The 27,630-nt window shown below is 33.6% G+C and overlaps 2 protein-coding genes across 4 annotated transcripts; both read left to right on the forward strand.

Annotated features, from left to right (window-relative positions):
• Nucleotides 1-8,700: 8,700 nt before the first annotated feature.
• On the forward strand, nt 8,701-18,588 carry LOC133675261 (lysine-specific demethylase REF6). Its single transcript, XM_062096585.1, has 7 exons — nt 8,701-9,896; nt 11,279-11,357; nt 11,726-11,793; nt 11,904-12,054; nt 12,506-13,179; nt 14,098-14,829; nt 15,948-18,588. The coding sequence occupies exons 1-7, from the start codon at nt 9,029-9,031 to the stop codon at nt 18,350-18,352; spliced, it is 4,977 nt and encodes a 1,658-aa protein (XP_061952569.1). The 5' UTR covers nt 8,701-9,028; the 3' UTR covers nt 18,353-18,588.
• Nucleotides 18,589-20,610: 2,022 nt separating this feature from the next.
• On the forward strand, nt 20,611-25,974 carry LOC133676037 (zinc finger CCCH domain-containing protein 13). Of its 3 annotated transcripts, XM_062097608.1 has the most exons (6): nt 20,611-21,208; nt 21,868-21,933; nt 23,253-23,396; nt 23,512-23,784; nt 24,780-25,049; nt 25,508-25,974. In XM_062097608.1, the coding sequence occupies exons 1-6, from the start codon at nt 20,723-20,725 to the stop codon at nt 25,709-25,711; spliced, it is 1,443 nt and encodes a 480-aa protein (XP_061953592.1). In that variant the 5' UTR covers nt 20,611-20,722; the 3' UTR covers nt 25,712-25,974. The 3 variants fall into 3 exon arrangements, with proteins under 3 accessions (XP_061953592.1, XP_061953594.1, XP_061953593.1); XM_062097610.1 differs by lacking the exons at nt 20,611-21,208; nt 21,868-21,933; nt 23,253-23,396; nt 23,512-23,784 and adding an exon at nt 24,055-24,141; XM_062097609.1 differs by lacking the exons at nt 20,611-21,208; nt 21,868-21,933; nt 23,253-23,396; nt 23,512-23,784 and adding an exon at nt 24,166-24,483.
• Nucleotides 25,975-27,630: the final 1,656 nt, after the last annotated feature.

Below are 27,630 nucleotides of genomic sequence, written 5' to 3' on the forward strand. Positions count from 1 at the left end.
ATTATTGAATCTGCTACTGTATAATTCCACATTTCCCACATTAATAAATTACAGGGCATGCATTGCATGCAGCTAGTATTATACAATTTCTGCATTGGCCAATGCAGTACGGGCATACATAAATGAATAGCCTCTAAAGAAAACATAAAATCATATGTTGTTTAGTTTGCTGTGGTCTAGGTTTGACATGGCAGTGGCTTCCTCGTCTCTCCGAAAAGTAAATTACAAATTCAAGTAAAATGGAAAAAGAAAATCTGTATCCTTCCATGCTTTTCACTAATATTAATATTATTTCCAACAAATAAATTATATTCTTTAAAATTATAAAGGGTGGTAATAATGAAGGCAATATTAGTGGCAGCCGGTGACAAAATGGTAGCAAATGAACAATTTTGATTAGGTTGATCAAGTCATACCATGTCAATTTTTATTTAAAACCTAACCTGGATCAAGAAATAAGTCAGTTAGGTCTAAAGCAATCTGTGTCGTTGCACACAATTAACTATTCACCGTAATAATATAATTATTATTTTACCCTTCCTAGAAAAAAATTCAATTGCCCTATTATTGGGGTAATTCAAGCTTTTTGCTAGTCCCATTAATTATTATCATATTGAATGGGAAGAAATATGTATTTTTAACTTTTTAAGCACATTGGAATAACTAGATTGACTTTACAAGATATTTTTTTAAAATTAGCATTTAGAAGCTTTTTCAGCTTTTTAATTTTTAAAGCTCGGTAAAAAAAACTAAATTACTTTTAAAAACAAAAAATTATGACTAGTGTACATTAGCTATTTCATATTTTCATCCTTGGTTTTTATTTATATAATCAAGTTAAATGAAAATGATTTGGTCTTTTAATAAATATAAAGTATTATTAAAAGAAAAAATTGATTGGCACTGGCAATGCCAGCATGTAAAATGCTCTACACTATTAGAGTGACGCGTGAGGAGGTGTGCGTCAACAAAATGGTGGAATTCAGAATGGAATTTGAATCATTTTATGTGGTGCAAAAACCTCTAGTTTGGTATCGATAATTTTTTATTATTATTTTCATGTCAAATTAAATTTTTTTATAGGCCAAGCTAGCTTACTCAGGCCAATCATTTAACAAATCAAAAATCTTGGTTTGATATATGGTTTTTAAGTTGGTGAAATACTATTTTAAGCTTTAAAATGATTTTATAAAGGTTTATATGATGCTTTTGGAGTGTGTTTTTTTTATTAAAACAAGTTGAAATTTTAGTTTCTGACGTCCCAAAACCAGGACAAAATAAAATAAAATAATTATTTTGGTTAAAACAGTATTAATTTTTAAATCATGATGTTAATGAAAAAGGTTGTTATTGTCAAAATAAAACAAAATAAAATAAAAGGTATATAAACGAGGAAAGAAGATTTTAACTGAAAAATATTTTTTCTCCGAAATTTTAATCATTGTTTTTTTATGAATATTTACTTTAATCATTACATAATTAAATAAAAATAAATACGAAAAAACTATGAAAAAAAAAAGGGAGGGTCAAAGTGCGAGCATAGGTAGAAGCCAAATCCTATAGTGGGGTGCGCTCGATAAGAAAACACTATGGCCAGCCATCGTTGCATAATGAGCATCATGACACGTCATTGACCTTTACTTTTTAAGGAGTTCGTTTAAGTTTTATTTTACTTTTCTCTTTGCGGCTGCCTAATCACAGTTTAATCGGCGTGTCAAGTTTTGGTTGGCTTCCTCGTGGACTCCGTTTGACCACAGCCAAGTCAAGCCCTCAAGTGAAAACACGGGCCTCTAATTGCAAAAGGACATGGTGATTTCAGTGAAAAGCAATAAAGATAAAAGGTAAGGGGGTAGAAGAATAAATTCAAGAAGATGTCAAGAGGGTTAAAACTGAAAGAAAATTAATTCCCTGCCCAATCTATAAAGGTAAATAGGCCGGGAAATAATTGTTTGAATTACATTTTCACCTCGATAGTTTTCTTATCTTCCATTTTCCTCGTAAAAAAAAGAAATGTTCCACTTTCACTCCTAAATCTAAAAAAGTGAAAAAATATCTAAGAAATTGTCAAATCATTGAGACGTGGTCGTTTTCATCCAGAAGGAAATTTGGTTGGCTCCATATCACATGAAAGCGATTTAGTGTAATTGTTTTGTCCGTTTCTATTATCAATTTGGTGAGGTAAGAGCGCTTCATAACTTACTTTAGCATTGCAAATTACAAATCTGAAGAGAGTTTTGACTTTGACCACGTGGATGTAAAAGATCGAAACATATCTGTTTAATTTCATAACCCTTAATTCTTACGTTAAAAAAGAATTATTAATAAACTTAAAACCTAAAGGAATTAATTCTTTTTTGTCGAACATCAAGACACAAAAAAACACTATAAATGGTAACAATGTAATTCATTAGTTATTATTATATTGACGAGGATAAATCAGTTTTTTTTATTTTTAAAATAAAAAAATAACTTAATTATCTTAAAAATATATTAAATTGATATCTAGAGTATTTTTAATTTTTTTATTTTTTTTAAATACAGTAAAATAACTTAATTATTCCTGAAAAAAAATTATTAAACCGGTGTTTAATGAATTTTTCATATTTTCATTATGGTTTGTTTTTATTACAATCAAGTTGACGTGGGAGCAGTCCATCAACATTTGGTCTCATATTTAATTTTTTTATTCAATTTAGTTTTTATTCTTTTTATTGTTATTTTTTTATCATTTTCTTTATTTATTTATTTTCCAATTTTATCCCTCGTAATTTTATTTTATTCAATGTTTATACCAAATTTAATCTTCATTTTTTTATTGTTATTTGGTTTGTTTTTTTAATCCTTTTCTCAATTAATTTTTTTAAAATTTAATTCCTCGATATTTGAATGATTAAGAATTTTGCTTCGTGATTTTGTCATGTTTGTCTTTTATGGGGTAATTTTAATATTTTGACTCGAGTCACATATTTTGAATATTAGTTCGATTTGATATCAATCTTTTTTAGGTTTTTTTAAATTGATTTTTTTTAAATTTCTTCATTCTACATTGAGTTATTGGACTTTGAGTTTTGTGATTTTTTTTGCTTTTTTTTCTACAGGGTTATCCTGATTTCATATCCTGTGTCATAGATTAGTTGAGTTAACTTGGGTTTTTTTTATTTTTTTAATTGATTTTTTTCAGTTTCTCCTTTCATTGTTTGGTTTACTTGAGAGTTGACGTTCATTTTTTATATTAAATTTTTTTTTTTACAGGATTATCTCAGTCTCACGAACAAGTCGTGAATTTTTTTTTTTAACACGATCATAATAGATTACTTTCTCTTTTCTTTTTTATATTATTCACCACGACTATATCGGCTATAATCACTCAACCATTATTAGTATCATGATTATCATTACCATTATTGGTACCGCATGCTTACCACCATTACTAACGCTCCATTATTTTCCCAACTTCACCCCTCTTAGTGGTACATCTATACTAAATAAGCCACAACGGGCTATTATGTTGCTAATTTTAAATGTATTAAAGTTGGAGATTTTTTTAGTTTAACGTGGGTGTCCGTGTTAACTTTCGTGCATCTCGACTAATCTTACGGGTCCTGAAGTTAACGACCATATAAGCCTTTAATGGTTATCATATAAGCAACCATAGGGCTCGAACCTGAGATCACAGAAGAAGCAAATCTTTTAATCCCAAGTTTTTATTACTGGCCACCATCTAGATGGTTGAGATTTTTTTTTCTTGATTATGCAAGAGAATGAGGTAAACGATGATGAGAAATTGAGTGAAATAAGGACATTGAGTTGGCATTTATTCATGTCAATAATGTGATATACTCATTTGAATAGTTCCCATGATGGTTCAAGCGATACAAACAAAATCCCCTCCCGCATTTGTCATAATTATAGACGTTCACTATCTACATCCCAGGAGCCCTTGAAATTCCTTCCTACGTTTGTGACAAACATGGATGTTCATTGAAACTATTATGGATTAACTACCTACGTTATATAGGGAATGTTTGGTATTGTGTTTGTACCTGTGTTTCGTTAAAATTTGAATTTTTTTTTTGTTAAAATTGAGTGCGGTTTGTACGTTTTGGATCGTTTTGATGTGCTGATGTTAAAAATAATTTTTAAAAAATAAAAAAAATCATTGGCATGCATTTCGGTACAAAAAGCTATTTGAAAAGCACCCGCAACCACACTGACAAACACGCTCTAATATATAGGTTTGTTGCATGCTCAATAATAACTCAAAAACCAAATTCGAATTTTTTTTGGGGGGGGGGGGGGATCACATTTTTTATTGTATTATGGAATGCTTTCTTTGAAGCCGAAAACATAATCCTCCAGAAATGATGCAATAATTAAAATGCCACGTATTGTATAGGGAACACAAATCATTATGACAAGACATAGATAAGCAAGGATCCTCGAAGTGAAAAAAGTATAGCCGCGCTATAGAAATATAATTAAAAATAAACTAAAATATTAATGTGGTTTTGATTTTAAGGGTCTCTGTTCAGTGAACAAGCGAATAGGAAGATGGTTAAGGATTGAGGTTCTTTTTAAATTCATTTTAAAAGGTGTTTTTTTAGGATTGATTAAGAAAAGAAAACAAATAAATTAATTAGATGTGTCTGAAATATAAATAAGGTTTAGTTGTGAATTGCACAATCCATGAGAAGAGAGAGTTTTGCAAAGAAATGATAAGAGATAAAGTCGATGTTTGTTTTCATAAAAGTAAATTTTTGAAAAGTGATTTTTAAAAAAATAAATTATTTTCTGATGTTTGGTAGTGTCATGAAAAATAGATTGGAAAACACTTTATAGTGTTTGGTTATGTTATGAAAAATAGGTTTGAAAATAACGTATTAATGTTTTATTTTTTTTCAAGTTTATTAAAATAATAAAGAACAAATCTTACAATTAAAAAGTTGAATGAGAATGAAATTGAAAAAAATATAATTTAGTAAAATATCTCAAATAAAATAAATTATAATCAAAATAATAGAAATCAAATCTAACAAATAAAAAAAATTGAAAGATGATAAAATTAAAATAATAATAATTACAATTTCATAAATTATTTTAAATAAAATAAGTAACAATTAAAAGAATGAGAATCAAATTTGATAGATAAAAAAATTCAATTAAAAAAATGATAAGAGAAAAGTAAATAATAGTCATAAAAATAAGGACCAAAGTTAATACAAAAATCAAATCAAATCAAAATTTAAGGGATGAAATTGGAAAAAAAAAGATTCAAACAGAATATATAGCAATTAAAAGTTTGAGGATCAAATTTGACATAATCAACAAATAATATGATATTTCTAAATTTTGCACAACTTCTGAAAAGTGTTTTCCGGCCAAAATAAATGAAAAACACTTTTATGGAAATCAAGCCAAATTTTTCTTTGAGAAGAAAGTATTTTTCGTTGACCAACTTTTCTAATGGCAAACAAATACAGGAAAGTTTAGAAAGTGGTTTCTTGAAAATCAATTTTCAAAGAACAAACACACAAAAAAAACGAGATGTTTCTTCATTTAGAAAGTGTTTATTTCAAAAAATAATATTTTATAAATAAAAAATAATCTTTTATAAAACATTTTACATTGAAAAAAATTTTGTGATGTTAGATGAATAGTAATGTAAAAAATAAAGTGATAATAAAATAATGATGATGTGTATATTTTAGTTGTGGTTAGGATAGTGTTTATAATGGGAGTGGTAGTGGAGAAGGTGGTAGTGTTGACAAAGATAGCAATAATAAGATAATTATTAAAATAATTAGATAGTATTATGAGTGAATTAATGAGTAAAATATTTTATAAAATCCCACTAGCTAGAATTATTTTTCAACTAATAGACTAAATTTAAAATTCAATTATGAAATATTTTATATCGAATAATTTTTATATAAATCTTCTTATAAAAACCAAATGAGTAAAATATCGATTAATTTTCATATAAATATTCTTAAAAAACAATATGTAGAATATTTCAGGTAAAACAAATACCTTCTCAATTAAAATAAAATAAAATTTATAGTTAAAAGCAAGGATTTATTATTATTATTATTGTCCACGGGGTCTAGTATAGCATCAAGTGTTTCTAGCGGTTGTCCAGGAGATTAATTGCTGGCATTCTACTCACCTACCATCAAGATCTATTAGCTTAACAGTTTAACACCTCTGAGTACAGGAGTGAGCAAATAAACAAAAAAATTAAAAAAATTAAAAACAAATAATTAAAAAACCGAACTGTAAAAAAAATTGTTTAAAATTTAAAAAAAAAATCAGTTTGGTTTGATAAGTTTAAAATTAAAAAAATCGAGCCAAACTAAAAAACCAAGCCAAATCAGTTTGAATCAGTTTTTGTCTAAAAAAAATCAAAATCGACCGGTTTAAACAGATTTTGATGTTCTTTTAAAAAATAATTTAATTATTTTTTTTAATTAAAACTAAACCAAACTAAAAGTGATTACCCTACTTGAATATATGCCTTGCCTTTTTTTTGACTGACATCCTTTTTATTTTTTTATTCCGGATTTCAACTTGCAAACCAAAGGGTGTTTTAATTGAAACCCCTTCTATTATATTTCATCCTATTTAACCATTGAATATCACACACAAGTCACGTATTTTGATTTAGAAATGCCAAAAAGTTATGAGATTGTCAAGGGTTATTTTTTTTTATGATAATTGTATCATAACATGAATGATGTTTTTATTGTAATATTAGTGGAAGTTATTTAATTTTTAATTTAAAAAATACACTATTACAAACTATGCTAACCCTGGCTAATATATCAAACCTCTTTAATTGACCTGGGCTAACCGCAGCTAACATATTAAACTTGCGACTCGAGTCATGAATCCAACTAAGATTAATGACATCATTTTTCTAAAATAATTTTTATTTAATTATATGACAATAAAAAAATACACTGTCAAGAAATCAACTAGATAAAATTAAGAAAAATAATGGTTGTAATGTTTTTTTGTTAATATTATAAAAAAGACCATTATACTATTGTTATAAAACATAGTAAAAATTGAATGATATTTAATGAAATGATATCTAAAATATAATTTAAGAACTTGGTCAATTAATATATTTATAACATTTTAAATTAATTAAGTTTGAAAAAATAAATTTGAATTAAAAAAAAACAAAAATAGGTTAGGCCAGCCCACACACCTAGTCTTAGAAAAAAAGCCCAAGGGCGCTTGGACTTGGAAGCTGCGGTTAGACTTAGTTTTGTTTTTTTTGTTTTTTTTTTCTCAAGTGTCGTCCACTTCTTTATTTCTTTTATTTTTTTAAATTGGACGACAAGTCATTTACTTGATATGCTATCTAAAATTCAACAATCATTGCACTGATTGAAAAATCGAGAAGAAGTGTTTGCCCTAAAAATCAAAATTTTTATCTATTTTTATCTAAAAACATCATAAAAATTTGCACAAACCGTGTAATAACCTTAAAATACCAAAAAATTTTAAACAAAAGTCAACAGAATGTAAGAAATCAAAATCAAACACGATCTACTTTTCTTGTCATTTTAGAGGAAAAATCACCTCCATTCAATTCCTATCGAGAAGAAAAACTCACTGACACAAATATTTTTTTTTTGGTTAAATTGTGGCTTAATGACAATCTCATTGTTTTTCAATGAGTTTCTTTCTTTCTTTCTTTTTCTTTTTTCATAGCACAAAGACTAATAATTAAATAAAATAAGTTTTTAAATCAAAATAAAAATTATAAAAACTTCAAAATTAACTATGTATTTTCTTTATACTTTACATCGTGGTCTTCTCTCACTTTAAAAATTATATTTTTATTATAATTTAAAATTTTATCTCGTGAAATTAGGCCATAAAAGGATTGGATCAAAAACAAAATCAAAGGATAAAATTAAAAAAATAAAAATAAAAATAATTTAATTGCTTCATTATTTTTTTTTAGTTTAACGTGGGTGTCCGGGCCAGCTTGCGCGCACCTCGACTAATCCCACGGGCCCTGAAGTTAACGACCATGTAAGCCTCTAGTGGCCATCATATGAGCAACCACAGGGCTCGAACCTGAGACCACAGAAGGAGCAAACTTCTTGGTCCCAAACTCTTACCACTGGGCCACCACCTAGATGGTTCTTCATTATTTATTTATATGGGAAGGGGGGGGGGGGTCGTTTTAGTTTATGTACTAACTTGCACTGACAAGCCTAATCCACTAGATTGAAACAAACCGACATGTCCTAACTCCTAATAGTAAAAAGGATTAAGGACGGAAATTAAATATTAGAGAACACAATTGGACTCCAATGTATTTCAACCAAAACCCGTTACCAAAATTATACTAGTTTAAAAAACAAAAACCACACCTACGGTAAATAAGTTTCTGTTTATTTTTATCTTTCAAGAATATTTTTAAAAAAATTAATTTTTTTTTCTGTTTTTATATATTTTCAATTAATATTTTTTTGTATTTTAAAATTATTTTAATATTAAAAATAATTTTTAAAAAATTAAAAAAATATTTTTTCAAATAAAAAACTTTTTAAAAAATAACTACAATAAATACCCTCAGGGAAAAGGAAGTGGCATTCACACTCTCTCTCTCTCTCCATTACGAACACCAGAATAAAACCCCACTCACATGCCATCTCCACTCTCCTCCCTTTCTCTCACCTTACCCCTCTCCTCTGCCCTCCGTTGGCATTTTCACCTCCCTCTTCCACTCCCTGTAATAAATTATTCCTAACAAAAACAGGCCAAAACCCCAAAATACCAAAAAAGGACAAAAACATATATAAAAAAGAAAGAAAGTAAAAAAACCCATCCCAAAACACAAAAACACCATTAAAACATAGATGAAGCACAGACTGGGAATCTAACCACCACCTCCTCTCCTTCTCTCTCCTTCTCTCTCTCTTTCTCTTCCAAGTCCATACCACAATGGACTTCATTTGAGAGAAGAAGAAAGACCCACAGAAAAAGTTTCGTCTTTTTGTATTTAATGGCAGCTCCAAGTGGGTTAAGTTTAGACCCACCACAACCTCCAACAACTACAGAAGTATGTCAATGGCTAAAGAACTTACCTTTAGCACCTGAATACCGTCCAACACTATCTGAATTCCAAGATCCAATTGCTTACATTTTCAAAATTGAAAAAGAAGCTTCCCAATATGGAATCTGCAAAATTATCCCTCCTGTCTTACCCTCTGCTAAAAAAACCACTCTTTCTAATCTCAACCGCTCTCTCTGCGCCCGTAACGGTGGTTCCTCCGCCCCCACATTCACCACACGACAGCAGCAGATCGGATTTTGCCCCAGGAAACCCCGCCCTGTTCAAAAACCCGTGTGGCAGAGCGGGGAGACCTACACATTTCAAGAATTTGAAACCAAGGCTAGAACCTTTGAGAAGAATTACTTGAAGAAGTTCTCTAAGAAGGGAGCTCTTTCTCCATTAGAAATTGAAACCCTTTATTGGAAAGCTACTTTAGATAAGCCTTTTTCTGTAGAATATGCGAATGATATGCCTGGTTCTGCGTTTTCTCCGAGGAAAAAGGAGGGACAAGGAGGGGTTGCTGGGGAGGGAATGAGTGTGGGGGATACTGAGTGGAATATGAGGGGAGTTTCAAGGGCAAAAGGGTCCTTGTTGAGGTTTATGAAGGAGGAAATACCTGGGGTTACTTCGCCTATGGTTTATGTTGGGATGATGTTTAGTTGGTTTGCTTGGCATGTTGAGGATCATGATTTGCATAGCTTAAATTATATGCATATGGGTGCTGGGAAGACTTGGTATGGTGTGCCTAGAGAGGCTGCTGTTGCATTTGAGGAAGTTGTTAGGGTTCATGGGTATGGCGGAGAGATTAATCCTCTTGGTGAGTTAGTTTTGTTTTTTTTTTTTCTCTCTAGGCATTCAATGTTGGAGCTACTAGTAATTAGATTCCACTGTTTTTGGGATATTTATATCCTTCTTTAATTGCATTGGTAGTTTTGTGTGTTGTTTTTTACATGTCCGTGTGAATTTTGTAGAATCTAGTTAAATGGACGAATATTGGAGGTGTGTGGTAAGGATTAGATGTCATGCTTGTTTATTTGAACAATATGTTTTGACAATTGTTAGTACTGGGAATGTTCTGAGCAACTGATGTAAGTTATAAAGATAGATCATGGAGCTATACACTTTGCAAGAAAGGCAGTGGTGGATTTGTCTGGGATGGTTTTAATTTGTGCATTCTGACTTGCTTTGAGAGCTCTGAGGTTTGATAGTGTCTTTTAGTGATGGTTTTGCTTGTTACTGTACAAGTCCTTGATTGAATCTATAAAGTTTTTATGCTTTACTTAAAGTTTAAGCCGCTGTGATAGATACTGAGTGGGTTGTCTTGCTTTTGCTTTTTCATAGACATTGTGTGATCTAACTAGTTATGAGAAAGTTGTAGTGCATTTCATGTGCCTTTATCTTGGAGTGTTTTTTTTTCAAGTGTTTTTATTTTAGGGTTTAATGACCATTCAGTTAAATTTCTTGGTGATTTCTGTGTTTATTCCTATCAGTTTCTGTATCTATTAGTAATTCTTAGTAGCTATTTTGAGCCACTTGAAATGAATTGGAGGCACAAGCATGAAGGATAAGTGTAGACTAATTCCAAGCAAATATTATGCGATATCTTCATCTGCAAAATGTTTAATTCTGGTTGGAGAGATGATCATGCATGAAATTCTGACATTCTCCATGTAACTGATATGTGATATTTTTTTTCATGTTGATAGTACACAGTGAATGTAGGTCTCCTCTCCCTCCTTCACTGATTCCTGCTTAGTTGCCTTAGAACTTTCCTTAGCTTTCTACCCGTATTATATGCAACTATGTGAGCAACCTCTAGCTCTTCCATCTCCTTATTGTGTCACCTCAATTAATCCTCTCGAGATGAAGAAACAAGCATGTTTTTTCTTCCTTATGAGAATAGGTGCTTTTGTGACTTACATGCACTGCTTTCATTTGTCACTTTGAAGATGTGGGATTCATGTTTGATGGAAAGACACTTTATGTGGGATCCAGTTAATTGATGAGAATATTTCTTTTTATCTTCTTGATTTTCTTGCTCTTAAAAAAATTGTTATGCTGTTTTATTGACTGAATCTGTGCCAAGTAAAAGCAACTTCGTTTAGATTTTAGAATCAATAGATGGCAGTTGTCTTTATTTTTGAGGATTCATTCTAATCAACTGAGTACTGAACTCCACTTTCACCCTTGATCTATCAGTTACATTTGCTGTTCTTGGTGAGAAGACGACAGTAATGTCACCTGAAGTATTTATCAGTGCAGGTGTACCATGCTGCAGGTACCCTCTTAATCCCTGCTCTGTTCTGCTCCTAAGCATTCTCCTTTAGCTTTCCAATAACTCCTTAAATTTCATTATACGGGTCACTCATTTACATATGAACTTTAGAATTTTATGATGCTATTTCCTTGACTTAATTAAATGTGATTGATTAATTAGCAGTTCAGTATGATTGAGAACTGAGTTGAAGTGCAGGGAAAGACGGTCAATCCTTCAAAAGTGATCTCTTAAGGACCAGAATTTCATCTTAACCTTTCCCGTCACCGCCTAAAGAGCAAACCATAATACTTGCATTGAGCCTTTAATGTTTTGCATGTGGCATGACTTTTATCTCTGTATTTCTAATGCTTCCAGTTGCTCCAAATCAGGTTAGTCCAAAATGCTGGGGAATTTGTGGTCACCTTCCCAAGAGCCTATCATTCAGGGTTCAGTCATGGTAAATTGCCTTCATATCTCACTTTAGCATCCTTCTTTGGGACAGTGATTATGCTGTTGTTACTTTTGTTGATGCAAGTACATGCTTCATCCTTTATATTTGACTTCCAGGATTCAATTGTGGGGAGGCAGCCAATATTGCAACGCCTGAATGGTTGATGGTTGCTAAAGATGCTGCTATTCGAAGAGCTTCAATCAATTACCCTCCTATGGTGTCTCATTTCCAGTTACTTTATGATCTTGCACTCGAATTTTGTACAAGGTATCCTGATTGAACATTTGCAACTTTCCTCTTGGTTGTTGAACTGCCAGTACAATTCTTTCAATACCTTGCCTGTGGGCTGTTTCAAAAATTTGATTATTTCAAATTCAAGATAGTTTTTATTAACTTTGTGCTGTTGTACCCATAGCATAGCAAGAGTTTCAATTCATTATTCTATATCTACTAATCTGGAAACTTAGTAGAGTTTGAGATCTTCAGCATCACACTGCTGGGAAGAATTTCATTGGAAATCTATCATATTGTCACCTCATTATTTGGTAATTCGTTATTTAAGTTGATCCAAGCCTATTCTGTATTTTATTCCTAGGTGAGTGTCTCTAGCATGTGAACTGATCTGTTGACATTCAATTTTAGGATGCTACCCTTTATTCCACATGCAATATTCGTTATGATAATAGAATCCTCATAGCCTTTATTTTCTCCCTTCCAGAATACCCGTGAACATCAGTGCTAAACCACGGAGTTCAAGACTGAAAGATAAGCAAAAGGGTGAAGGAGAAATGCTGGTTAAAGAGCAATTTGTGAAAAATATGATACAGAATAATGACCTGCTTCATATTCTTGGAAAAGGATCTTCAGTGGTGCTTCTTCCACGAGGTTCTTCAGACATTTCTGTTTGTTCAAAATTACGAGTTGGATCCCAGTTAAGAGACAACCCCACCCTTGGATTATGCAGCCAGAAGGATGTTATGAAATCCTCAAAAAGCTCAGGTTCTGGTGACATCTTGCAGGACAAGAACCAGGAAATCAATCAAGTGAAAGGCATCTTTTCAGTGAAAGCAAAGTTTGCTTCTTTGTGTGAAAGGAATAGATTTTCCACATTAAATGGAAATGAATGCTCACAGAGTATGAACACAGGCACTGAAAGAGGTCGTTCCATTCATGGTGATAAGTTGTCAGACCAGAGACTGTTTTCATGCGTCACATGTGGGATATTGAGCTTTGATTGCCTTGCCATCATTCAACCAAAGGAAGCAGCTTCTAGATACCTCATGTCAGCTGATTGCAGCTTCTTTAATGATTGGGCCGTTGGTTCTGGAGTAACTAGGGATGTTTTTGCTGTTGCTGGTGGGATTGCAAACATTTCTGAGCAGAATTCCTCAAGTATGTTTGATGGAAAAACTCTACGTCTTTTGTTACTTGCCTCTATATTACACAATAACATAGTAGTCAAAGTCAAGTGGTTCTTAGTTATGATCCAACCATGTGTTTAATTGGACACTGATGTGTTGTCTGGAATTTGGATTGCCTGATACAAACCCTTAACATCAGTATACCAATGTTGAAGCCTCTGGCTAAGACCTGACCTCAGGAGTAGGGAGGATTTGGGCAGGTTGATCTTAATTAAATGATACCTTAATCCCCTCACAAATCATTGATGATGCTTTAAAGATTAAGTTTTATTATTTTTCATTTTATGTGGGCATATATCAGTTGGTAGTCAGAATTGCTGTTCTTGATGCAGTGGTATTTGCTGATATTCATGAACATTAGGAAAGGGATTACTGGGAAAGAGCATACTTGTTCTTTGGAGGAAAATAAATATGAAAGTACTTGGGGCCAATCCATTACAGAACAGTTGCAGTGTGTTAATATGATAAAAAATAAATAAATTATGCTTTTGTGGAATTCATCGGAATAAAAGTGGTCATGTTTACAAGTTATCTGGATCAACAGTGATTTTATTTGTTCAAAACTTTCCCTGATTTGTCTCTTTCTGATTTGAAATGGACTAGGAAAAATCTTTGGATTTGTCATACAATGATGAGTGGATTAAAGTAAAAAATCTGCTGCATGCCATAATAATGTTCTCAGGAAATGTTGGTGTGCTGAACCTGTTTTAGATCAAGCTGCACATTCTGCTGTCTAAATTCTTTGTATATCAACACACTTATCCAACCAGCTACACATTATATTTAACCTGCATATTGTATTTGTCTTTGTTTGCGTTTTCTTTGTGGTTTCATGCTTTCCTTCTTATAGCTGCTAGTTTTCAACATGGATATCTTTGCTCTAAAACAGGGTGGGTGGAAAAGAATACCGCGGCTGGTTTTTATGACGTCCCTGTTCAATCTCCTAATTACCAAATTCAGATGGCAGATCAAGGTGTTGAAGTGGCTTCCAGCTCTGCAAAACAGTTAGAGGCTTCTGCTCTTGGCCTGTTAGCTTTGAATTATGGAAATTCTTCTGACTCTGAGGAAGATCAGGTTGAAGCAGATCTATCTCACCATGATGAAATTAACATGACAAACTGTCCATTAGAAAACAAATATCAGTGTCAGAGTTCTGCCTTCCCTTCTTACAAGCAGAAGGACTATGATGCTGCAACCGGTGGTCTCCCTCAATCTCCATCAAGACTTGATGAGCGGGATGATGTTCCTCTCAAAGCTAATGATATGAATCCAGAACATGGAGATAGACGAGATGATTTCAAGGATAAAACTGATGAGTGTTCTTTTGGCTTCCCAACCGGTAACCTTGCTTCAATTGAATCAAACAGTTTGGATGGTAGATACAGAGATCCGATGTCAATGTCACACGTGTCTTTAAATTGTTCCCCAATTGTCCATGATATTGAAAAAACAAAGTTCAACAGGCCTATTGCACCAATAGAGAATCCAGACATGCCATTTACCCAAAGATCTGACAAAGATTCTTCATGCATGCATGTGTTCTGTCTTGAGCATGCTGTAGAAATAGAACAGCAACTTCGTCAAATTGGTGGAGTACATATATTGCTTCTCTGTCATCCAGGTGTGTTTTTCTTTTTTTACTTCTTTATATGGTTGAGGCCATAGAAGTTTTTCGTAATAGAATAAGCACTACCTTCTCTCCTTTCCGGTTTCCTTCTTTTCTAGTGTTTGTTTGTTTTTCAAAATCAAGTTTCATGTAGAACTTTTCTTTTTGGGTGGTGCATGGCAAAACATGAATGTAGAGATCATGAGATAATTGAGTGTGTCATACCAGCACACTTGCTGTAGGTTGGTTTGTGATTTTCAAGTAGCTAGACTGACCCTAGAACGGGGAATATGCACCTTTTTTGTTTTGCTTTTCTGTTTCAAGTGACCATACATTGTACCTGTTCATGATGGTTTAGACTTTAGAGTGTCATACCATTTTGTTTTGCTGCATGGTTCATGTAGTTCTCGTAGATTGGTCTTGATTAATACTAAGTGAACTCTAATCTCCATAATAAGCAAATTTTTTTGCAAAGAGCACCAAGGGGTGCAATCCATACACAACAAACAAGAAGCTTATTTACAAGACAAGGAATCTGCAAAAGCTTTAGTTGTGGAAAAAATAAACAAAATATTTTGTCCTATATGAAAACCATAAGTGAAGAGCCTTTATCCAGCTTCAAAAAAACAGCACTCCACACTTGCCAAAAAAGTTCACAAGTCAAGAATTTTCCTTTCATCTATGCGCTTTAAACCCCTTGGAGCCTTACCCTCCTTTTCAATTGTCCTGGTTTCTAAGGACAAGATTCCCATTTCTGAAGAGAATTTGATCATGTGGATTGTGTTTTTAAGAGAAAGAATCTGTGTAACATGGATGAAAAAGAGTTGCTGCTCCATGCTATTCCTTTGTCCCTATCAGTGCCACAGCAAGAAAATTGCACTATGCTCCATTATATTACACACATTTACTCTCTACAGGCCTTCAGTTTTTCTGTGAAAGTGCCACTTAAGCTGGAGAAAGTGTAGTCAATGTGTGATGATAAATCAATATGGCAACACTATCCATCATAGTTTTTTCAGAAAAGTTTATTATGCTCAAGTCATCTCTCCAAATTATATCCACTATTATAGCAAGAAGTTGCTTATTATTTATCTGTTTACTTGAATTCATGGATTTTCATTAAACTTTTACAGAGTATCCCAGGATTGAAGGGGAGGCAAAGTTAGTGTCAGAAGAACTGGGGATTGATCATCTATGGAATGACATCACTTTCAGGGATGCTGCCAAAGAGGACGAGGAGAGGATCCAGTCAGCTTTGGATAGTGAGGAAGCCATACCAGGGAGTGGGGACTGGGCTGTAAAGTTGGGGATCAATCTCTTTTTCAGTGCCAACCTCAGCCGATCTCCTTTTTATAGTAAGCAGATGCCATACAATTCTGTTATATACAATGCGTTTGGTCTTGCTTCTTCAGTTAGCTCGACCCCAAAATTCAAGGTGTATGGAAGGAGGTCTGGCAAGCCAAAAAAAGTTGTGGCTGGGAAATGGTGTGGAAAAGTTTGGATGTCAAATCAAGTTCATCCCTTTCTAGTGATAAGTGATCGTGTGGATCAAGATCATGAACAAGAACAAGATAGAAGCTTCCATGCTTCGGCAACACCAGATGAAAAGCTTGAGAAAAAACCACAAACCAGCAACAAAACTGAAACCACTAGAAAATCTGGGAGGAAGAGGAAAATAACAGCAGGGAGTCGATCGATTAAGAAAGTAAAGTTTCTGGAAGCAGAAGAACCGGATTCAGAAGACTCGATGGGGGATAATTGTCATAGGCAGCGTGTGAGGTGCGGGCGCAAATGGGCCAAATCTGTTGAGAGTGATGATGCAGTTTCAGATGATCCATTAGCAGAGCATGTTCGTCAGCAGTATAGGAGAATGCGTAGAAGCAAGCAAGCCAAATCTATCAAGAGGGAAAATACTGTTTCTTATGCGTCAGTGGAGAACAAGTTTCAAAAGCAGCTTAAGAGAGCTCACAGGAGTGACCGAGCCAAATTTTTTGAGAGACAATCTGCAGCTTCTGATAACTCACTGGATGATAATAGTGATCAGTGGCATGAGAGAGCTCCAAGAAGCACACGAGCAAAATATACTGAGAGTGAAGATGCATTTTCAGATGATTCACCAGAGGAGAGTTCTCCTTGGCTACATGGGAGGGTTCCTAAGAGCAAACAATTGAAATATATTGACAAGGAAGGTGCGATTTCAGATGATTCATTGGAGAGTGGCTCTCATCAGCACAACAGGAGGGTATCTAGAGGCAAGCGAGCCCAACTTATTAAAAGGAACGATGTGGTTTCTGATGATTCATTGGATGAAAGTGCATATCAGCGGCTCCCGAGATTTTCTAGAAGCAAGCTAGCCAAATTAATTGAGAGGGAAAATGCAGTTTCAGATGATTCATTGGACGACAATATCCACCAGCATCATGGAAGGGTTCTTAAAAGCAAGCAAGCCAAATTTGTTGAAGGGGAAGATGCAATTTCAGATGATTCTCATGAGGACAATACTGACTGGCAGTGCAAAAGAATTCCTAGAAGCAAAATGGCCAAATTTGTTGAGAGTGAAGATGCAGCTTCAGATGATCTGCAGGAGGATGATACCCATGAGCATCGCAGAAGAATTCCAAAAAGCAAAAAGACGAACTTTATTGAGAGGGAAGTTGTAATTTCTGATGATCTGTGGGAGAATAATACTCATCGGCACCCTAGGAAGGCTCCTAGAAGCAAGCAAGCCAGATTTATTGAGAGGGAAGATCTTGTTTCAGATGACTTGCTGGAGGATAATTCTGATCAGCAGCAGAAGAGGATTCTTCGAAGCAAGCAGAAGAAATCTGCAACACTTTGCCAAATGAAACAAGGGACTCGGAAACCAAAGCACATTGCCCCCAAGATGATAAAAAAAGAAACCCTGAAATTAATAAAACAAGAGAGGCAAATAAAGCAAGAGACTCCTCAGCAACGTATTGGTAAAAGTGAGCTGAATGCTAGGCAGTTTGATTCACATTCTGAAGAGGGGGTAGAAGGTGGACCTAGCACGCGCCTTAGGAAAAGACCCTCAAAGCCTCCAAAACAGTTGGAAACAAAGCTGAAAGAAAAGCAACAAAACAGTAGGAAAAAACTGAAGGATGCTTCAGCAGTGAAGGCTCCAGTTGGCAGAAAGAATGTTAAAATAAAAGATGAGGAAGCAGAATATCAGTGTGACATTGACGGGTGCACAATGAGTTTTGGATCAAAACAAGAGCTTGCAATGCACAAAAGAAACATTTGTCCAGTCAAGGGGTGTGGAAAGAAGTTCTTCTCACACAAATATTTAGTGCAGCATCGCCGAGTCCACATAGATGACCGCCCTCTCAAGTGCCCTTGGAAGGGATGCAAGATGACGTTCAAGTGGGCATGGGCCCGGACAGAACATATCAGGGTTCACACAGGTGCGCGTCCATATGTGTGTGCTGAGGAAGGCTGTGGACAAACATTCAGATTTGTGTCAGATTTCAGTCGTCACAAGCGTAAGACTGGTCATTCGGCAAAGAAAAGCAGGGGGTAATATAAAGAACAAATGTAATTTAACATTGCTAATGAAATTGTTCATTTGACAGGGTAGGGCTAGGTTTAAAAGATAGAGATTAGAGTTTCCCTGTAATTGTCATTGAGAGTAACAATTAATTCTCTTCACCAGGGGTTTAAGTGGCCTTCCATTTACTGCAACCTGAGCAGTTGCTTGGATATTGAAACAGATTAATCTCCAATCATTGCCAAATGCCAATTCTTGTTTCTATTTAAGAGTTCGGGGTTGTTGCTGTTCTGATTAGCTGGGGCGCAGTCACTAGAACAAGGTTAAGGTTAGTATGTGAATCAACTAGCTGAAAAGAATTTCCAAGCCATAATGTTTGTGATATTGTTTCCTATCATCTCACTGCTCTTATCAGCTTTTCCCTATTTTAAGCGGGCAGATGCTGAAATTCTCTAGTGTGCAGCGCCTTGCTCAATGGCTGCATAAAGAAGACTCTTTGTGGAGCTACGTTTCCTTTGAAGTTCTGGGAATGTTTGGATCGATTTTTTGTTCTTTTTTGTTTGCAAGGTTTCTCATTCGTTGTGCTATAACTTCACAGCTGCATAATTATGATGAAAGTTTCTTGGACTGGACTCAGTTGAAAATTTAGGGCTCGAAATTCTGAACTCCCAACCCTCCAAATTCCCCTCACTGGCGGTGATAAAAAGCCTTAGAAAGCAACTAGCTTGCACGCAGAGAACTTGATACACCAAGCTAAGAATCAGCTTTGCTAAGGACCAAAATGCAGTAGAACCATGTGAACAAAATTGCAGCAGTAAAATAAAACAAATTTACACAATGGTTTCGTTTAGAAGTAAAGTTTGCCTTGTACAGCTGGGCCAGTTATGGCAGGGCTCTCTTAGGCCATGTGCTTGAACTCTAATTTCTATGGGCTGAACTTATCTTTTCTATGATGAATTCAATCCCCAAAAAACTTCAAATTTGATCCCAAAAGACCCATATTTTTAAAGTTCAGGCAAGCAGTAATAATGATAAAAAAATATATATAGTAAACCTTGAGAAATATAGCTCAAGTAATAAAGTTCTAAATTTGTTTTCTAAAAATTACCAGTTTAAATATCATAAATTTTAAGGTCACTGAAAGCTTTCATGCTCATTAACTTCAGGACCCATGAAATCAGTAAAGGTATGCACTTGCACCATATAGGTGGGTTCCCATTATGGTAGATCCATTTTTTTTTCTAAAAAAACATATATAAATGATGATAATGTTTTTTAAAATGTAAAACAAAATAAATTAAATGAAAATGTGATAATATTGTAAAGAGAAAAAAAATCAGTAGTGTTTATTTCAAAAAAAAAAATTCACTTATTGCTTTTAAATTGAGTTTTTTTAATAATTAAGTTTCAAAATTTTATTCAACTTGTTATTGATGAGTTTACCTTGATATCACAACCATGTCATATATTTTACTTGCTAATCTAGATGAATTTGGTTCAGATTTTTTTGATCTTTTTTGAATTATATATTTTTTTAATTTCATAGAAATTGAGTTTCATTTTTTTTTCATTTGACTTCTATGAAGTTATCACGTTTTTATTTTATTAATTTTTATTTATTAGATAAGATTCATTAACTTTTTTTTTAAATTAATTTTTTATTTTAATTTCATCATTCAACATTTAATTGATAGAGAATTAATTTTCATATTTTTTTCACTTTCTTTTCTATGAGTTATCACAATCTTAATTTAGGTTTTTTTTACTTGGTTTGATTGAGTTTTTTTTTTTCTGTTTTGTAAAAAAATTTATTTTGTTTAGCTTCACCCTTCTACGTTATATTGTTGATAGTTGAGTTTTATAATTTTATTTAATTTGATTTTGACGAGGTTACTCTAGTGTTACGATCAAGTTGTATATTTGACGTGCTAACCTGTATGGACTCGGTTCAAGTTTTTTTACTTTGTTTTCATATTTATTTTTATTTTTTGTTGTTATATTTTTTTATATTATTAAATTAACCGAGTTTTTTAAATTAAATTGATTCAATAATTTGAGTTTCAATTTGTTGTTTTTTTTTTTTTTATAGAAATGCTTGCATCATTTAGCATTTCTTTTTTAAATTGCGTGGGTTACAACATATCACAATTCATCTATCTAAATATCTAAATCTTTAATCTAGGATATAAATATAATAATTCAGGACCTTTGAACAACAAATTAATTTTAACATCACATACAAATCGTAGGACAGTTTCAATTAATTTTAATTCGTAGAAATACATAGGTGGCAGTAGCGCATTAAAAGCAACATCACTTTTTCCTTCTGCCTTTTTGTCCACTCCTACTCGATTTTCCTCTTCACCAAATTAGGGTTTCAAAAAATTGAAATGTGGAGGCAAAATGGAACAACAAATTGAATTACCAATCCAAATTCAAACCGAAATCCCTCAATTAGGGCTTCAACCTTCTTCTTCACTTCCTCCTTCTCCTCCAGGTACCTCTCCTTCGTCCGAACCTGATCAAACGGCCCAGGATGACGATAACTATCTTCATCAAGAGCTACAGAACCAGCTCGACTTGAGAGAGGAGTTTATAGAGTTGAATGATTTTCATGAAGAAGAGGAGGAGGAGGAGGAATTTAAGAGTAAAGAGAGAGATAAAAAGAGTGAAATTTTTTATGAGAATGACAACGAGAGCAGTGAGAAGGAAGGTGATGATTTAGAGAAGAAGAATGAAAGAAGTGATGAAAATGCTAATAACAATAGAAGGTATCATCAGTATCCGGTGAGACCTGAAGCAGAGGATTGTGCCTTTTATATGAAGACTGGGACTTGCAAATTTGGAGTTAATTGCAAGTTCAATCATCCTGTTAGAAGGAAAAATCAGGTACAACATCTTATAGTTTTTTTTTCCTTGTGTTAATAAATGGGTTTGTGATTTTATGTGTTTAAATTTTGTGGGTTTTGTGTTGTTGGTGTAAATGTAGTGTTTCTAGAGACGTCTGTGGTTATGCTGAGTTTGGTGTGTACTTGAGTGTGGAATTTTGTTGTCATTTGCATCTGTATTTTTATTCATATTGTGGGTTTAGTGTTGTTGGTCTAAAAGGAGCATCTTTGGCTGAAGGGGAGGTCTTTGCTTATGTTTTGTGTGTTTATGGTGTTGATGTTGGTGGGTGCGAGTGTTTTGATTGGTTGGTTTTCTTGTTGTTGTGAATAAGGGATTTGATGAATTTGGGGATAAAGAGGACTTTTGGTGTTTGTTGAAAATGGTAAATGTGGGTGGTTGTGGTATTTTTGTAAATTGTATTAATTTGTGTACATGAAAAATGATTATTGAAAGTCATTCTGTGATTTGATTTTCTTGTCATGTGAAAGTTTGTGGCTTAATGAATCTAGAAACTTTTTTTTTTTTTTCCTGTTGCTTAAGTTAGCTTTTGGAAAGTTGTGGGTTTTTTACTGTTTTAATATCTTATGGTTGGATTTATGTGATTGAATATTGTTAACTAATTATCATTTTTTATCTATTGAAATTTGGTTTGGTACAAGGCTGTCAAGGAGAACATGAAGGAAAGGGAAGAAGCAATAGAGAAGCCTGGCCAGACTGAATGCAAGGTTATTATTGTTCTGTATTGCTAACAATTTGAGGTTATGTTTACTCTTTTTTTTTTTGTTCTGTTCTTTTTGCATGCCATGTTTGCCATGGGTAAGCAATTCTGTGACTCTTCTAAAAGCATCTCCAAGGGGAGATGCTATTTAGAAGAGCCAAATTGGTAATATGGTTTTTTGCTCACATACACTCCAATGGTAAAAAGCAATTTAGAAGAGCCAATTGTATTTTAATATATTTGATACACAACTATTTTAATAACCCGATATGATCTGATTGATTTGGAGGGTCTAAAAATAACCCGAACAATTCTCAATCAACCCAATATTACAATATTAAATGATAAAATTGAAAAAAAATTAATTAAAAAAAAAGAAAAAGAAAAAAAAAACAATCCGAGTCAACATGGGTGAAATCGTCGAACCCATGACATGGGTCATGAGACCAAGATAATCTCATTGAAAGCAAACCGAAAAAACATAGATTTAAAAAAAAATCAAAGGAAAAAAACTACTGAAAAAAAACACTATTGCAATGAATGTGTTTTGGCATCTTTGCAAGATGTGTAGGAATAGCATTTTTGTAAGAGAAATGCTAAAATAGCATTTTGTTTAGCTTTCCCCTTGGAGCATGAAAAACAAGCAAAGAAAAGCAAAAATATTGCTTTTTTATTTTTGGCTATCTATTTAGCACCTGGGTTGGAGTTGCTCTAATGCAGCCTAGGACCCCCTAGGCTCTAGTAACTTTTTTTTTCCAACTATTATGTTTGGTCCAACTATTATGTTGGCAAGATGTGCTAAATCACAGTCTTGGGTTTGCATATAGTCTTATTATAATTTCCTTTAATTTTACAATGGCTTAATTTCTAGACATTTGGAATAGGATGATGTTTCTTGCTTCTTTCTGGATTGCAGATTTGTAGGATTTTACCAGTGAAGATTGCCTATATTTTTGGATTGAATATTTTCTTCCTGTTTTTTTTTCTATTCCTGCAGGGTCATATATCTTATTGTTTTACTTGCTCATCTACATTTTTCTCTTTCGAATGATTTTTGTTATAGAAAATATCTATATGTTGTTTGCTTGCACTCATTACAAAGTAGGTTTCTGTTAATTCTGGTCAAATGTAAGACACTCATTTGATAGTTGGTTAGTCAAGTTGTTTTCAGGTGCACGTTATTTTTTTTATTTTTTTATTTTCATGTATGAGTAAGTTGGTTTTAGTTGATGTTGCAATATTTCTTTGTTGAGTTCTATGCGATATGTTTGGCTAAAGAATGACATTTTGTTTCTGTATTATAATTATTTCTTGAGCTTGCTGCAGTACTACCTGAGGACAGGAGGCTGCAAGTATGGAAAAGCTTGTAGGTTCAACCACACGAGAGAAAAAACTTTTTCAGTGCCCCCGCTGAAGACACCAATGCCATCAATTTTAGAGCTGAACTTTCTGGGCCTGCCAATCCGTCCGGTATCTCTTTGATGCATACTTTAGATCTATTAATACATGTTTGCCAACCATTGCTTAGGTTCGTTATAGTTAAGTGGCTTTGCTGGAAAATTTTGACAGTCATTATCAATCACAGGGAGAGAAACAGTGTGAGTTTTACATGCGTAATGGCTCCTGCAAGTATGGAGCTACCTGCAAGTATAATCATCCAGATCCTATGGCTGTGGGAGGAAGTGACCTGACTTCGGCATTTGTTAATGGGGGAACTGCTTCTCTACCAGCTCCATCACCATCAAGTGTAGGCTCTTGGTCTTCACCGAGGGCATTAAACGATCCTACACCCTTTGTGCCATATGTGTTTTCACCAACTCGACTTCCTTCTCAAAGTTCAGAGTGGAATGGATATCAGGTATTTACATTAGTGCTTTGTTGTCTATCTTTTATCCCTTTTAACCAGGTAACTTAGGAATACTTTGTAAGTTTACTAATTCCTTGGTGGGTGCAATCTGAAACTGGCAATGGTCCCTTTTTTTTTTTTTGCTCATGGTGCCTTTTGAATTACTTTTCTCTTATTATCTTTTAAGATATTATTTTAGATGGTTTTCCAAGTGTTTTTACTTTTAGATGGTCCACAAAATACATGTTTTTCTTTAATTTAATCCCTGCAATTGACCTTTAGACCTGAAGGGGCTGACACTGAGTGGTGAACGTAAGTAATAGAAGATGCAACTGTACAAGAATCCCAAAATGAAGAATTATGTGAAAGGTCTACTCATCTTTAACTCAAAGTATTCTCTACATGACCTAATCCAGCTGTTATTTTAATATACTCTGCCATGGGTCATTTGATTTAGAAAATACAATGATCATGGCGATTATGTCATATGCATGTGCACTTGCTGTTTATTGCATTTATCATGACATATGTATGAATTACTTTTGCTCACACCTGTCCTTGAAATGCTCTGCACAGCCTACCTATGGAGTGTATTTGTTAGATTCAGTCACATCCATTATTTTCTGGTGGTCAACTATGTTTAGAGTTGGTAGAGCACTGGGAACATTGTAACAGAGTTACTGCCGAATAATTATCTCTTGTTCTTATATTGTAAGTTGAAAACTTCTTGCACATCCCTTGCCTCACAAATTTCAGATCAGCGAGGATTAATTTTTCCATTTTCTTTTAACCTTTTTCTTTTCATCCTAGTATATTTATGGTTGAATTGATGATTATCATGCATGCTTGTCTTGACATGTCTTAATGGAGTTTATGTTTTTCTTAGGGGTGGAGGTGTACTTATTAAATTAAGTTAAAATGTGGTTTGAACAACTGATTATTGAAGTTTATGTACTTTTAATGGGTTATCAAAGACAAGATTTGACGCACTTTTCTGACTTGTCCAGGGTACTCTATACCCTCCTGAAAGAAGTCTGCATCCACCTCCATCTTATGCCATGAGCAACCCAGCAACTGAAAGTAATGTATATGCACCTCAGCAACAGCAAACAGTAGTTGATGAATTCCCAGAACGACCTGGCCAACAACTGTGCAGTTACTTCATGAAATTCGGGGACTGTAAGTTCAAATCTAACTGCAAATATCACCATCCAAAGAATCGGATTCCAAAGTCACCCTCATTAACTCTTAGTGACAAGGGCCTGCCACTGAGACCTGTAAGTTGATTCCTATTTCTAGACTAAACCTTACTTATGAAGGTTTTATAAACTTAAGAAGTGAATTTTATATTTTGTTGTCCTTCCCATTTCTTGTCTTCGCTTGCTGGTGTTTTTCTGTTCTTTCCATTTACTACTTTAAATATCACTAGGAAATTTTCTTTTGGCTGGTAAGAGATTTAGCTTTTTAAAGTTCTGAGTTATCATCGACTCAATATGGTTTTTGGTTAAATAAGTAGAGCTGATGCATGAGGATAATTCCAAGCAAGTCAAATCATTCCTGAATAAGCCTCCAAGAAAAACATTACACATGCTTCCAAACCAGTCCACTAAACTATATAGTCTGACATTAGCAAATGCCATTGAAATTTGAAATTACTAGTTTGCTATAAGAACTGATGAGATTTTAAACTTTGGCATGTCTCTCTTACAGCTCTATTTTTGTGTATCAAATCCAGGATCAAATCATCTGCTCTTACTACAGCCGCTATGGTATCTGTAAGTTTGGGCCTGCCTGTAAATTTGATCATTCAATACAACCGCCTTCATCAGGATCTGCTGATGATCAGCACACTGCCTTTGGCAACTCTGTGACCCAGGAAAAGGCTAGAATGGCTGAAAGCGGAAATGGAAGTGATATTTCGGTTGAGCAGCCTGTGTAAAAATTTTTCATCAAGCTTTGTAGTGTTCTAGGATCAACAAAACCCAAGACTTTTAAACTTTCTCATCAAAACATGGATGTGTTATTTTAACTTTTGTTTTTTTTTTTTTTTGTACTTTACTCTTTGGGATGCCACAACCTTTTCATACAGTGGCATTATACATTTATCTTTTTTGCGTCACTACAAGCAAAAGTGAAACCAGGATATGTAAATCATCTCTTTTTCACGCCTATAACCATCTTTATTCATTCCAACACTCGGAATTATAATTGTCCTGACGTTTCTGGGTTCGCCTGGTGGCTTGTTCTGTAGCTTCTCGTTTGTTTACTTTGGGTTAGAGTTGCTTTGCTGATAAAATCAAAGACTTTGAAAAATCAATTAGAGAAGTGCTCAAATTTATGAAAAAGGAAAAGAATTCTTCGGTAAACTAAATATTGTTTAATTTTAATTTTTATAATTACATTTTCCAAGTTTCTTCTTTACATTAAAACAACCGACCAAGGAGCAATTAGTAAACCAACTTCTCCTAGTATATACGGACTCCAAAATTCGAAAACTAAAGCACTAAAGAGTCGAGAACCAATGTTTCCTCGGTATGTGGTTTGGACCGTTTGGTATTGAATTCCAATTCCAAGCAACAGGGGCCAGTCATTGGTATCAACAGCAACAGCGACAAGGGAGTCAAAGGATAATTTATTCTTTAGCTCAGGTAATTGCTCCCAAAATAAACTCTCTGGGTTCCAGAGAGTTTTCTTTCGGAGAAGGTGGAAGGATTTATGGAAATATATAAGCATTTGAGCTTTGATGGTTCAAAGATGATAGATGACGTTGCACGGAAAACTAAGTTGTATTGAGAGTGTGATTATTATTGTTTTTTAAATTGATTATTATTTAAAAATATATTAAAATAATATATTTTTTATTTTTTAAAAATTATTTTTGACATTAACATATGAAAATGATTTGAAAACACCAAAATAATATTAATTTGAAATAAAAAAAATAATTTTTTTTTAAATTTTTTTCAAAAACACTTTTAAAATAATAAAAAAAAACAGTATCCAAATTTTAGATGGTGGTTCGAACATAATTGAATTTAAAATTTGATTTTCTTTGCTGAACTGTTCAGAGTTTCAAATTGAGAGATGGCTTGAGATGATTTTGCAAAGGAATTTGAAAGGTTTGAGTTGGATTTGAAACGACATTTAACTGGAAACTGTATTTGTTCTGATTTCTATACATTTCCATTTTCGGGAAAAGTAGAAATTCCAATTTCAAGTCGCTACCTGCTCTGTGTCTGAGTAGGCGGGGAAGTTGTTGAACACTTTTTGTTGGAATTCCCACTTGAAAGTTTGTATGTAGTAGCCTCAGATTTTCTAACAAACCAAAGTGTTGTTGGTCCATTATCACTCAGACTGAAGCACTTGAAGATCTCTCTTAGCTTCGAATTCTCAAGTTTCGAGATTTCAGCTAGCAACCTTGTGTCATTTACATAAATGTTCCTGTGCTTACTGAGGTTGACTTCGGCAGTGATCATCACGATTCTCTAACTTATGCTTCTTCTCAGCTTTCAAGCTATTTTCCCCACTCAGAGGTTTTCACACTGCGTGTCTACCTCTTTTATGTAATTTGTATTTACAATGTTTGTTTTCATTCTTTTGTCTCTATATATTCAACTACGGTTTTCTTTCAGGAAAAAGAGAGACTCCATGAAGTTCCTGAGCGAATAATGCTCAAGCGACCAGTGCTTACTGTTGATCAAGAAGACCATACTAGTCTTCTAAAATTCACATTGTTGATTATAGCAGCTCCTCATTTGCACGAATTTGTGTTGGAGGTGAGATCTCTTCTTAAATTGTGACAAGAAATTAATACAAGGATTAGTCTCCTTGTGCAGTTGTTTCATGGAAATCTGGAGT

This window comes from Populus nigra, chromosome 16 (assembly GCF_951802175.1).
Source record: "Populus nigra chromosome 16, ddPopNigr1.1, whole genome shotgun sequence".
NCBI classification, from domain to species: Eukaryota; Viridiplantae; Streptophyta; class Magnoliopsida; order Malpighiales; family Salicaceae; genus Populus; species Populus nigra.